The following is a 13586-nucleotide window of genomic DNA, read 5'->3' on the forward strand; positions in this document are numbered from 1 at the left end:
CGCTTTGCCCTAGTCTCTACCACAAGCTCAGTGAAGTACACAGCCTCAATTACTAGAGCGTGCAGCCACAACGACCTGGTATTACGAAAACAGTCAGTCACCACTCGAGTTAACATTCCATAGACCCTAAAACTGACCCAGCCCAAGCCCGAAGAAATATTGAATCTTGCCCTCCCTCTAGCCCCCGGTCCCACACCACGATGTTAATAATTATCACAAGCAATAACCCATCTGTTATATCAGAGAAGGGAACAGAGACTCCACTGAGAGATTTAGAGTAAGATGTTAACATTTTCTCAGCTGACTGCACAAACAAACAAACGAAAAAAAAAAAAAGAGGAGAAATAATTCATTGGAGGTATGAAGTCATGAAATAGCTGACATGGGTATCGCTTTCACCATGCACTGATGCAAAACTGAAGCAACCATTAATAATAATAATAAAGAAGAAGGAGAAAAAAAAATTTTTTTAAAGGACATATGGATTTACACACAATCAGACCTGTTGGATCTGAAGCAGTTTGCAGAGTCTATCTGTGTGTGATTTGAAATAAAACAAAAAATGGGGATTAGCATGGCCATAGCACATTCCTATTACAGGAGCGGCATACATGGACAGCTTGGGCGAGGCTCGGCTACCTGGACAAACACGGCCGCCCTAAGAGGCTCCTCAGATACAGGCTCCGTGCGGGGCGACTGTCGTCTTATTCCTCGGAGCAGGACTTGGCACGGGTTGTAGGGTGCGAACTGGGGGCGGCCCTGGCTCCTACCCGTTCCCCCTGGAGACCCCTGAGGAGTTTCGCCCAGGTGGACCCAGGTTTCCGCACCCTGATGCAGTCCCGTCGACACTATGGGCTCTATGAGCGTGTTTATAGCAGGAACTTTCTGCCCCTCCTGACTCTCCACTCGGGTGGTTTAAGAAATCTTCCCTCCTGCCTGGGAAAAATCAGTCCTTACGTTCCACCTTCAGCTTTGTCGGGGGGGAGGAAGGAAAGGGCTCTTCCCGTCATGATTTCGGATGCTTTAGGATGACCGGGGACGAGACATTTCTATTTCATTTGGAATATATTGGTTGATTCCTCAGAGGAAAACTGAACCCTCACTGAACCATCAATTCCCTAAGCCCCGAAACTTCACCTGGGCGACGATATGTAAAAGGCTCTAGCTGACAAAGGGTGGCTCTTCCCCATGTAACTGAGAGCTGAATCTCTATTACTTAAAACCTTTCCTTCGTCTCCATTATCACTTTCTGGGCCTTCAGGTTTCTGCTTCAAAACTTTCAGACAGGATTTCTGTGAGCATGTGATGTAAGACACCGTCCTCCCTTCTGAAAGACAGCGACATTAACTGGGCACTGCGGCGAGAGGAGGAATATTTAGAGGCCGAGGTATTGACTGAAAACCTGCAGCGGGCATGTAACTTCAATGGAAGAAGAAAAGTTAAGTCGGGACCCTTGAAGTACCCTTGATGGTGGAGGCGGGGAGACAGAGTCAGGCATCGCAGAGAAGAAATGATGTGCTACGGCCAAGATTAGCTCCAATTAGTCTGCCCTTTGTTGGGGTGTGTCTCCCTTACAAACCATCATTTGGAGACTTTTTTCTCTGAAGTTGAGCATGTGGGACTCTCTGGGTTGAGACCGGAATTCTCAACGGGCAGCATGGGTTTTTTTTTCCCCGGCTTGCAAACGATACTCACTCAATCTGGCCCCGATAACTTTGGCTGAAAGCCCGAGGGGACCACCCTGCAGGTCAAAATGGCATTAATTCAGAGTGCTGGGCCATGAGCCGGGGCCTGAGTTCTAGTTCCACCGCTGACCTACAGTGGCATCTTGGGCAAACCCCTTTATTGGGTTAAGTCTCCTTTTTTTTTTCAGATATAAAAGGCGGAAGGACTTGGGAAAAATCAAAAAGGGCTCTCTAAATTTAAAATTTAATTATTCCTCTTTTCTATTGGGCCCAATTTAAATAATAGTTTTCAGCAATTTAATTCTTAAGTGGAACAGGGCACAGTGGAATATTTTCCAGGTGCCCTCCACCTCCGCCACTTTTGGGATAGCCCCAAAGGAAGGTCAAGAGATCATTCTTATCTGGCCAATGTACATATGAAACATTCTATATTGACTCCATTACCGGGCACCCTGTTGATTTCCTTCCCCTATCCCTCTTTGGTGTTTTGCCAGAAATGAACTGGACTGCCAAGATCACGCTTCTCCCCTTCTCCTCCCATGACTGCCTGCCCTTCCTGGGAGAAGTGAGGATGAGGAAAGGCGAAGGAAAGATCCCCTAGTCCAGAGCACTCCCTCCACCAACCCCCGGCCCCCGTGCCTTCGTTAAGACAGCCGCCATTCCAGCCCTGTGGATAGAAGCTGGGTGTGCCCCGCTGCCTGGCTTCTCCCTCTACTCCCTATTTCAGCCTGGGAATCTCATCTGGGCCAAATTCCCACATGCCCCTTCCGGTCCCTGCATTCCTCTATGGAAGAAAAACGGCAGACAGGACCAAATTTCATTTTGCCGGCTGCCAAACTGGAAAGACAGCCAATGGTCAGAAATCCCACGGGTGAATGTGAGCGGTGAATTAAAAGAGGCGGAGGAGGTGATGGGGCGAGTGCGTTATAGCCCGCTTTGTGCCAGCCGGATGGCCACGGATCAGGGCGCTGAATTTCAAAGGACGGGGGCCACCGGGTGGGAGAAGACCTAGCCAAGTGCAGCGCTGAGGTAACAGGGGCTTTGATCACACGCTCACAAGTCTTCCTGGTCCAAAAAAGCCTCTGTTCCCATCTCTAATGTGGAGCTGGAATGGTTAGTAGAATTCAATTTTTCCACTGCAATCCACAATCTGATTGGTTGGCAGGTCACACTGGCACTCCTACCTGAGGTATTTTAGCGCTAATGATTGGTTCCTGTAAGACTATTCTATAACAGAACACAGGAAGAGCAGTTCAAAAAAACACAGCTGTGGAAGGAAACAATCATACAAACAGCCCACAGAGGGGGGAACACCAGCCTTTTCTTTCCTTTGGATGCAAGCAAGCTTCTCAGAGACTCTACTGAATTTGAGAAGCAGTGTGCCCTCCCAGACCACCAATCGGGGTGAGCTGGGCCTTCCTCATGGGCAAAAGGGAGTCTGCAAAAAGCCAAAAAAAAAATCATCATTTTGGTCAGTCCTCCCTAGATGCCGGAGAAGATACCAGGCCTTTCCGTGACGGAAATTTAGCAGCAGGGATGGTTGCCCCAGGAGAGAAAGGAGAAAGAAGGAGGGGGAGGGAAGCCAAAATTAATTCACAAACTCAAGGAGCTAAGCAAGGCTGACATAACTGAAAAGTCTCTCTCACCCTCTCCATCCCATATCTCTTCTGCAATCAGCCCCAGGACACTAATCCCACGGGTCTCCGAGTTAGAGGACCCTAGTTCTCTCATCTGAGCCTCAGTTCCCTCATCTGTAAAATGGGGATTAAGACTGTGAGCCCCACGTGGGACAACCTGATCACCTTGTAACCCCCTGGCGCTTAGAACAGTGCTTTACACATAGTAAGCGCTTAACAAATACCATTATTATTATTATTATTATCCCAGTCCTGCCACTTGCCTGCCGGGTGACCTTGGCAAGTCTCTTAACTTCTCTGCCCCTTCTAGACTGGAAACTCCTTGCGGGCAGGGAACATGTCTACAGACTCTACTGCATCATATCCGCTCCCAAGCGCTTATCTTAGTACAGTACTCTGCACAAAGTGAGCGCTCAATAAATAGTATTGACTGATTGTTTTCTCAGCTGTAAAATGGGGATTCAGTGCCTGTTCTCCCTCCCACTTAGATCCTGAGCTTCATGTGGGACAGGGACTGTGTCTGAGCTGATTAAATGATATCTACCCCGGCACTTTGAACGGTGCTTGAAATATAGTAAGCATAATAAATACTATAATGAGTAAAATAACAACGGAGGCGGCTGGGACGAAACTAACATCAAGCCAGACTGTCACAGGATGTGCAAGAAGCAGCACTGGAGGTTTTAGATAAAGTCACAACGTGAAGTGACACTTTCTCTCATAAACCTAGGGCACGAAAGCTTCAAAATCCATCTCATTTGACCTACCTGGATATTTCCCAGAATAAAGTTCTGTCTCTCATGAGCGGGTAGAGGGTTGCTTAAATGTGAGACAGAGAGGCAACACAATTCTTGTCTCCAAATGTACCGCCGCTGGTTCTCAGATTTGGCCTAATTCTAGATAGTGATCCTATGCTGCTTTTCAATCACACTTCGGGGAAGACGCTGAATTGAAATCTTCTCCTTTATCTCCGATAAGCTGACCCAAATGGTGGATTAAAAAACCCAAAGCTACTTACTATGAAGGTCCGGGTCTCTTCTCTGTCTCGGTTAAACCCGGTCTGAACACTTCTGGGCAGAAGAGAGCCTGGACCGTTTGCCCATTTGGTAGTGCTTAATTCTGCTTAATAAGAAGCAGTGTGGCCTGATGGAAAGAGCATGAGCCTGTGAGTCAAAAGACCCGGGTTCTAATCCTGGTACTGCCACTTGCCTGCTGTGTGAGCTTGGGCAAGTCACTTCACTTCTCTGGGCCCCAGTTCCTTCATCTGCGAAACGGGAATTCAATACCTGCTCCCCATCCTATTTAGACTGTGAGCCCCATGTGGGGCCTGAATATCTTGTATCTATCCCAGAATTTAATACAGCACTTGGCACATAGTAAGTGCCTAACAAAAACCACAATTACCATGGTGATTGTGGAGGGCAAACCCCTTACGCTTCAAGGCATTTTCTGAACCCCACAGTAAGGAAGGTGCAAGAAACAACAAAACTGTATCAAAAATGAGAGACACCTTCGTTCCCCAAATGCCCCATTTTAGGGGAATGGGCTAGAGTGCATCATTGTGGATTTGGATGGAGAGCACCTGGAAGAAAGAATGAGCACGGATGCCAGTGCTTGTAGAGATTATTGTAAACAGTCTCCTCTGGGAATCCCGAAAAAATTTTCACATAAAATTTTCTTATGAAAAAGAAAGGGAAAATGTGATACTTTTAAAATTTGGGGGGTTTCGTTTGTTTGTTTTAAAGAAAAAGCAGCTGAGAAACAGATGAAAGGGCACGAGTCTGAGGGTCAAAGGACCTGGGTTCTAATTCCAGCCCCACCACTTGTCTGCTATGTAAACCTGGGCAAGTCACTTCACTCCTCTCAGCCTCAGTTTCCTCGCCTGTACAATGGGGATGAAATAAATACCTCTTCTCCCTCCCCCTGAGATTGTGAATCCCACAAGGGGCAGAGACTATGTTTGACCAGACTATCATGTACAAGCCCCAGCACTTAATGCAGTGCTTGAAACATACTGAGTGTTTAACAGTTACCATGATTATTACTATCGTAATTATTATTGTTAAGAAAAAGAAACTACACCACTGCAAGACCTCCATCAGGCATGTACGAGAAAATCAATCAGTGGTATTTACTGAGCACTTACATGGCTCAGTGGAAAGAGCATGGGCTTTGGAGTCAGGGATCACGGGTTCGAATCCCAACTCAGCCACTTAGTTGTGTGACCTTGGGCAAGTCACTTAACTTCTCTGAGCCTCAGTTACCTCATCTGTAAAACGAGGTTTAAGACTGTGAGCCTCACGTGGGACAACCTGATCACCTTGTATCCCTCCCAGTGCTTAGAATAGTGCTTTGAACATAGTAAACACTTAACAAATGCTATTATTATTATTATTATTACTACTTACTGTATGTAGAGCTTAGGAGAGCACAATACAACAAGAGTTGGTACACACTTTCCCTGCCCACCACATGCTTACAGTCCAGTGGGGGAGACAGACGTTAGTATAAATAATGTATAAAACATCTGGTGACCATTCCCAGGGAACCGCTTTGAGTAATAATGATGGTATTTGTTAAGCGCTTCCTATTAGCCAAGCACTGCTCTAAGCGCTGGAGCACTGGGCCATTTTGTAAGCAGTGATGGTGTACGTTGACACTGCATCGCAGGCAGGGCTGCATTGATATAACTATGATATAACTATATGACTCAGGTGGAAAAGTCAAAAATCCGAACGGGAGTTATCCACGTAAATGTACTAATAGTTATAGCAATAATAATGATGACAATAAGGAATCTGTTAAGCGCTTCCCGGGTGACAAGCACTATAATTAGGCCTTGGGGCAGACATGGGACAAGCAGACTGGATGCGGTCCCCTTCCCACATGGGACTCCCGATCTAAGAGGGAGGAAGAATAGGTGAATGACCTAAACTAACGCAAGCTCAGAGAACCAGGAGGGGAACCAGACTGGATAACCAAATAATATTTGGGGCCCCCCGCCTGCTTGGGAATCGCCAGGCACACGGTGCCATTTAGGGGCTGATGGAGTAATACGGTAGATAGTAATAATAATAATAATAATGATGGCATTTATTAAGCGCTTACTATGTGGGGAGGCTACAAGGTGATCAGGTTGTCCCGCGGGGGGCTCACAGTCTTAATCCCCATTTACAGATGAGGGAACTGAGGCACAGAGAAGTCGCCCAAAGTCACACAACTGACAATTGGTGGAGCTGGGATTTGAACCCACGACCTCTGACTCCAAAGCCCGGGCTCTTTCCACTGAGCCACGCTGCTTCTCTAGTACATGGTGCCTTGTGGACCTGCCGTGCCTAATTCATTCAATCAATCGTATTTACTGAGTGCTTACTGTGTGCAGAGCACTTGGGGGACTAGGAAATCACTTTCCTGACATACAATGATCGGGTTGAGTTTGCTCCGGGAGACTACACTCCATTAATGAAATCATTACTATTTACTGAGCGTTTGCTGTGGGGAGAGCGCTGCACCAACTGCCTGGGACACTTTCGTAGAGGTAAGCTTGGGAGACGGAGGTTCGATCAAAAAAATCATTTCTCTCCTTAGTCTGTCAGATGACTCTGCCCTATTCTACGGGACATGTAACTTGAAACGCTTTATGGCTGTCTACGTGCAGATACTTTTTAAACATCTTTAAGCATCTTTTAAGCATCTTTGCATTTCCCACTTCTGTTTCAGAGCTGATCAGTGTCAGCAGTTTTTAAGCTGCATTGCTTACTGTTGTTTCTGATATCTATAAATCACCTGCTTTTACCCTGCCCATTAGACATGCGATAAGATTTGGCTGATGACACAATGAAAGGAACTGTCAATTACAGCTTGGTAAAGTACGCTTCAAAGCCTCAAAGGTGGGAGACCAATATTATTCTGTTGTCTTGCACTCTCCCAAGGGCTTAATACAGTGCTCTGCACATAGTAAGCACTCAATAAATACGATGGATTGATTATCACCAACAATCCTGTCTGCCCGACAGCCCCCTATATTTCCTTAAACGGTGAATATGGCTACTCCTACCAGCATAGAAAACTTCGGGGCATGCCCAACCCAACTGCCCTAGACTCTGCTGCAAAAGTCAAGGTTGAAATCACCCACAAGAGAAAAGGAAAGGAAGGGAGGCAGGAAGGAGACGAGAGTAGGTATGAGGCCAAACCAGTCCTGTTATTTAGGTTTGCAAACTGTGCAAATGAAATAGAAGTGTTAAGCGTATCTTGAATTTGCTACTGACCCCTCGGCTTGATTAGTAGCACCCAGTTCTGCCTGAGTGTCCGGGGAAACGGAGAGGAGAATGTCCAGTAAACGGACCCCGGCAAAAATGAGGAAACCCAGAGATTCAGGTCTTGCATCCAGGGGCAAGCACCAGTGGCAGAGAAGCATGCTTGCATTCTTCAATATAGAAATAGATATATATATGTATACATATATCCACCAGGAAGAAGAAAATCAAAGTCAATAAATGATATTTTCAAAAAACCAAACCAACAAATGGAAAGGAAAAAAAAAAAAGGAAAAAGAAAAAAAAAAGGCTGGCTTGTCAAAGGTTGGGGATGAGAAGGCCCCGGTGTGGGTACTTACATAGAGGTCAGCACCGTAAAATCCGTCCTGGTAAACCACACTGCAGAAAATCCACACAAAAACAAAAACAAAAAAAACAAAAGAACAGAAAACACATTCCGGTTATTGAAGACGGCAGCATGCACATGCGCTTTACACAGGCAGGTGATGTATGAATCCGTAAACCTGGGGGCTTTGGGGAGGAAGCGAGCAAGTGAGAGAGCGTGAACACACACGCACACGCCCGTTTAATGGCTTCATGCCACCCATGCAAGGAGGAGAGGGGAAGGGAAGAGGTGGGTAAAGTTGGGAGAACAACCTGGGTGCTACATTTTTGGAATTAAAATACTCCCAAAAGGACCTGACTCTCTGACCCAGAAATTCGAGTTTGGAAAGCACGGCTTTTTACCATAGGCTGCGATTTAAAACCAGAAAACGAACCACATCCACAACTGCAACAACAAAAAAAAAAACAACCCAAGTGCTAGAAGAACGTTAAAAAATAACACTTAGAGGAAAAGAACTTTGATGTAAAGGGAGTTCCGATCAACAGTCGACAAATAACGCCGTAGAGCATCCTTGGGCTGCATAACGGAACCAAGTGCTTTTTCATGTGGCCCAAAGATCCGAGAATCTCACAATCGATGGACTGATATTCACTCGTTCAGTCGTATTTAGTGAGCGCTTGCTGTGTGCGGAGCACTGTACTAAGCGCTTGGCACTGTACTAAGCGATATCCAAGGCGCATTTCGAAATTGCATTTCCCACTTCCGTTTCAGAGCAGTATCGGCAGTTCTTAAGCTGCATCGCTTACTGTTGTTTCTGATATCCATACATCACCTGTTTTTACCCTGCCCATTAGACATGCGATAAGAATTGGCTGATCACACAGGCATGCAAGTATTATTATTCAGCATCTTAAAGAACCAATGCGACACCTCAGGAAAACAAGTCAATCGATTCGGACCAAAGTAAACAGAGGAATGTAATTAAAAAAAAAAAACCACAACAAAAACCAAAATACCCACAATGCGTTGCTTTCACAAGCAGAGATAATGAGCTAAAAAGGTTAAGGTGATTGGTCCAAGGCCCAAGAATTGAAAAGTGCAGTGGGGATCCCAGATATAGGAACGATATAATGCATAGTGTTGACGGGTTACTGGAAGTTTTCTACGGTCAATTTTGGATATGTCAGTTTCTAAGGGCTCCGAAAACAAATGAAAATGTAAAGGTCTAGGGGCGGCCAAAGCTCTATCGGGGGACAGCTGAAAGGGGATCAGGGTAGAATCGTAGGGATGGGGAGGACGGGAAGGGCTGAAGGGAGGGACGCTATTACTTTCTTCATAGGACAAATAACAGGTATGGAATACCGCACGGTTTTCTCTCAAATGGCCGTAAGAGCAACCGAAAACGGAGCTACTTCTAGGACACAGAGGAGCCCACAGCTTTGAGGTGCCAGGGAACACCCAGATGTTGGTCGGTAACTTCCCTTGTAGGCTATAAACACATTGGGAGGCTGAGCTTTCATTTCCAGAAGCATGAGGGGCACCTTTCTTGGTCAGATATTTTGGGCCTACCCATTCTGTTGTAATAATAATGACGGTGTTTGTGAAGCGCTTACTAGGTGTCAAGCACTTTTCTAAGCGCTGGGGTAGATACAAGCTAATCGGGTTGGACACTGTCCCCGTCCCACCTAGGGCTCACAATGTTAACCCCCCATTTTATAGATGAGGGAACTGAGGCACAGAGGAGTGACTCGCCCAAGGTCACATGGTAAACAGGTAGCCTCCCAAGCGCTTGGTGTGGTTTTCTGCTCCTAGTAAGCGCTCAGTAAATACCACTGATTGATTGGTAAAGAACTGCCCACTTTTCACCATCACATTCCATTCTATTAGTTGGCAGCAACGTTGACTAGCAGTCAATCTTTCAATGCCGGGTTTAGACTCCTGGAGAAGCATGTTTCCTGCTGATTGAACTGTGTGCTGAACTCTACTACTACTGGCTTTTGATGTAGTCTTACAATTCAGAACTCCTGAGTAGAAAAGTTTGCCCCTGTAAAGGGTGGGGGGAGGAGAGGAATTGGGGGCCCAGGGGCAGTGGCAGGGACAAAACATCCCAATCCCCCAAATATCCTTTTGTCTAGGCCTGCTGAGCCACCATCCAGTTTGTTATATTCCATCAAGTAAGCTATGTGGGTTCTTTGATGCCCTCATCGCTCAAACCCTGATCTGAGATGGCATATGAGTTTCAATTGATTTATGGAAGGAAAGACAACACACCTGAATACTGACTACTTGGGATAAATGCGTGAAATGGAGCCGGTGGATGATACTATCACCTTCCAACTGAACATGGATGCTTCAGGCCTGTTCTCTTAGGGTCTGGTTGGCTGTGAGCCCACTGTTTGGTAGGGACTGTCTCTATATGTTGCCAACTTGTACTTCCCAAGCGCTTAGTACAGTGCTCTGCACACAGTAAGCGCTCAATAAATAGGATTGATGATGATGATGGTGGGTGTGTAAGACGCTAAAACCGCCCACAAGTTCACACTGCAGTGATAGTTTGCGGTATTAGAGCTACGTGATCTTGTGTGGCCCGATGCCCTGGGGATCCTGGCCTAGGTCAGTGCTCCAGCGCTTAGAACAGTGCTTTGCACATAGTAAGTGCTTAATAAATGCCATCATTATAGGTGGACCTCGCCATTCTCAGCATGTATATGCTTTGCAGGGGCCAGAGCGTGAAGAGGAAGTTCGTTTAAGAGGGTGAAAGATGAACAGAGGTTGGCTCCCCAGAACTGACTGATTTCTTGCCCCTTTTCTTCTAAAAAGCGAAGGTGGGCAATCGGAGGCTAGATGCGTTGCCCACAATGTGATGTCGGCAGACAGAAAAAGCATGTATCGGAGGCAAATTGCCCAAGGGGGAAGCCCAGCTTCTCAAGCCAAAAAAACCCCAGCTTAATTGCACAAACGGGGGTGGGTTCGACCACTTAAACTGGGACTCAGAACGATGGTAAAAACTAAGGATTTGGTCCCCAGCAAGCTGTTGGCAGCATTCTCTCATGGGTACTGAAATTACTGCAAACTACCCTGGCAGGAATGACCTTCCTAGGGGTACAGTTTGCCTATCCAGTTGGACTGTCAAACGACCGGGCTGAATACTTTAGTCTTGAGCATCCTGCCCAAGAAACCATCCCGGGTCCTTACTGTATCCCAACTTTTAACTCGACAGAAGGTGGATGCGGGTTGAAAGTCAGCATCAGGATGAACGAGGAAAGGCTTTGAAAGTGTCAGTAGACAGCAATGGTGCAGCGCATGGGAACCGATCTTCCGTAAACCCCCACAGAAAGATAATCGGTGTGAATTCTCACTGGAGACGCGCCTCTGAACGAGCACATCTATTCGGTCCAGCACTCAGGAGGGAGGGATGCTTTCAACAGAGACCAGATGAACCTCGCTTGGCCCCGTCGGCTTCATCGGCCTAGGAATGCACCCTGAAAAACGTACATGTAAGCTCACGACTTCCGAGTCGATCCTGCTGTCAGAACACTTCTGGTAACGGATGCGCTGCCCCACGTTTAAACCTGGTCCACGAAGCAACAGTGGGGATAAGGCCAAGAAGCTGCTTGGTGAGGGCGGGGAACGTGTCTACCAACTCTGGTTGTATTGGACTCTCCCAAGTGCTCTGCACACAGAAAGCGCTCAATAAATGGAACTGATCGATTGCCTGGGGATGTCCTCAGAGACAGGGAGGAGGTGAGCCACTCAAACGATCCCTTCATAAATTTGAAAGAGAAAGGTTGTGTATGTAGAGTATTTTTTAAAGATGCATTTTTTGGTAACAACTGAGGAAGGGAAAAAAAAGAAAATCTGCATTCTCTTCCCCCAGTTAATAAGTATGGATGTTTGTTGCTATGGAACATTCCTACTGCAAAAGACACCCTCTATGTTGTTGTTTTTTTTAATTAAATAAAGGCCGAAGGATGGTCGGCAGACATTAGTCTTTTACCATCAGTCGGCAGGCAAAACCAGTTGAATTCCTCCTCGTTCTCTCTCCCTGATTTCAGTAGTCCTGACTGATCTCAGAGTTCACATTTTCCCACTGATTTCAATGGTCCTGGCCTGATCTCATGGTTAACATTTTTCCAGACTATCTCCTCCAGAGAAAGCAAATCCATTGTGGGTAACCAGTTCTGCTGTCACGCAAGCCCCTCAGCCCCACAACGGGGAGTCGAAAGGGTGAGTGGAGAGAGAGGAGGCAGCCTCGCTCCTCAGCCTCAGTCTCCCGGTTTAGTCCTCCCCGGTTAAGTGCTCCTGGGCAGTCGTGCAACGCTGCGAACTCCATGCCAACACACAGCTAGTGGACATGAGATGACAGTGGCCTGCGTCCCCAGCCACGGCTGCTAGGGCTCCGGACCATACAGGTGAAGCTCAAAACACCAAACTGACGAGGGGGTCGGAGTTTCTATTCTGAGGTTGGCGTACTCCGCTGTATGGGCCCAAGGCTTGGATTGTGACCTTTTGGGCGGGGAGGTGATTTTCCCCTCCGGGAGACCAGTGCTTACCCTGGGTAGGCAGGGATGGCCGTGGGCGGCACCGCTCGGACCGCACCGTAGACCGTCCGGCCCCGGCCCCGCAGGTGGGCCCCTCGGAACGCCGCTGCCGTGGTCGCTGCCGTTGGGTAAGGGAAGCCGGGAACTGGCGAGAAACAGGACACTGGTCTCGGTTTTCGTTTTTCTTTCCGGACTGCGCCCACGACGTCATCACCCTTTTCTGGCTAACCCCCACCTCCCCCCAACCCCCACCCCGATGTGTTTCTGACACATGATAATAATAATACCAGGCACTGTACTAAATGCTGGATAATGGTACTTGCTAAGTGCTATGTTCCAAGCACTGGGGTAGATACAAGGTATCAGGTTGGACATAGTCCCTGCCCCACATACGGCTCACGCTCAATCTCCATTTTACAGATGAGGTAACTGAGGTCCCCAGAAGTGAACTGACTTGCCCAAGGTCACACAGCTTCAAAGCTCTCCATCACCTCACCCCCTCCGACCTCACCTCCCTTCTCTCCTACAGTACAGCCTGGACACTCTGCTCCTCTGCTGCTAACCTCTTTACTGGGCCTCGTTCTCGCCTGTCCCGCCTTCAACCCCGGCCCACGTCCTTCCCCTGGCCTGGAATGCCCTCCCTCCGCACATCCGCCAAGCTAGCTCTCTTCCTCCCTTCAAAGCCCTCCTGAGAGCTCACCCCCTCCAGGAGGCCTTCCCAGACTGAGCCCCCTTTCTCCTCTCCTCCTCCCCCCCACCCTACCTCCATCCCATCCCCACAGCACCTGCATACATGTATGTACAGATTTATTAATCTATTTTACTTGTCCATATTTACTATTCTATTTATTTTGTTAATGATGTACATTTAGCTTTAATTCTATTTGTTCTGACGACTTGACACCTGTCCACGTTTTGTTTTGTTGTCTGTCTCCTCCTTCTAGACTGTGAGCCCACTGTTGGGTAGGGACCGTCTCTATATGTTGCTGACTTGTACTTCCCGTGCGCTGAGTACAGTGCTCTGCACACAGTAAGCACTCAATACAATTGAATGAATGAATGACCCCTCACAGTCCCCTCCATCCCGCTCAGACACACACCATCTCCTGGCAACCATGGCT

The 13586-nt window shown here is 47.4% G+C and overlaps 1 protein-coding gene across 10 annotated transcripts in view; it reads right to left on the reverse strand.

The window, feature by feature from the left end:
- RBFOX2 (RNA binding fox-1 homolog 2) overlaps positions 1 to 13586 on the reverse strand; it is a 320956-nt gene that overhangs the window by 13273 nt on the left and 294097 nt on the right. For 4 of the 10 annotated variants that reach the window (XM_038756331.1, XM_038756330.1, XM_038756329.1 and 1 more), the window contains exons 9-11: positions 12478 to 12610; positions 7938 to 7977; positions 503 to 534 (exon numbers count right to left, since the gene is read on the reverse strand). In XM_038756331.1, coding sequence (XP_038612259.1) covers positions 503 to 534; positions 7938 to 7977; positions 12478 to 12610 — 205 coding nt within the window. Of the gene's footprint in view, positions 1 to 502; positions 535 to 2869; positions 2913 to 7937; positions 7978 to 12477; positions 12611 to 13586 lie in introns of all 10 variants that reach the window. The other 6 variants (XM_038756334.1, XM_038756333.1, XM_038756337.1 and 3 more) reach the window with 4 other exon arrangements.

The sequence above is a fragment of the Tachyglossus aculeatus genome, chromosome 14 (genome assembly GCF_015852505.1).
Source record: "Tachyglossus aculeatus isolate mTacAcu1 chromosome 14, mTacAcu1.pri, whole genome shotgun sequence".
Lineage (NCBI taxonomy): Eukaryota > Metazoa > Chordata > Mammalia > Monotremata > Tachyglossidae > Tachyglossus > Tachyglossus aculeatus.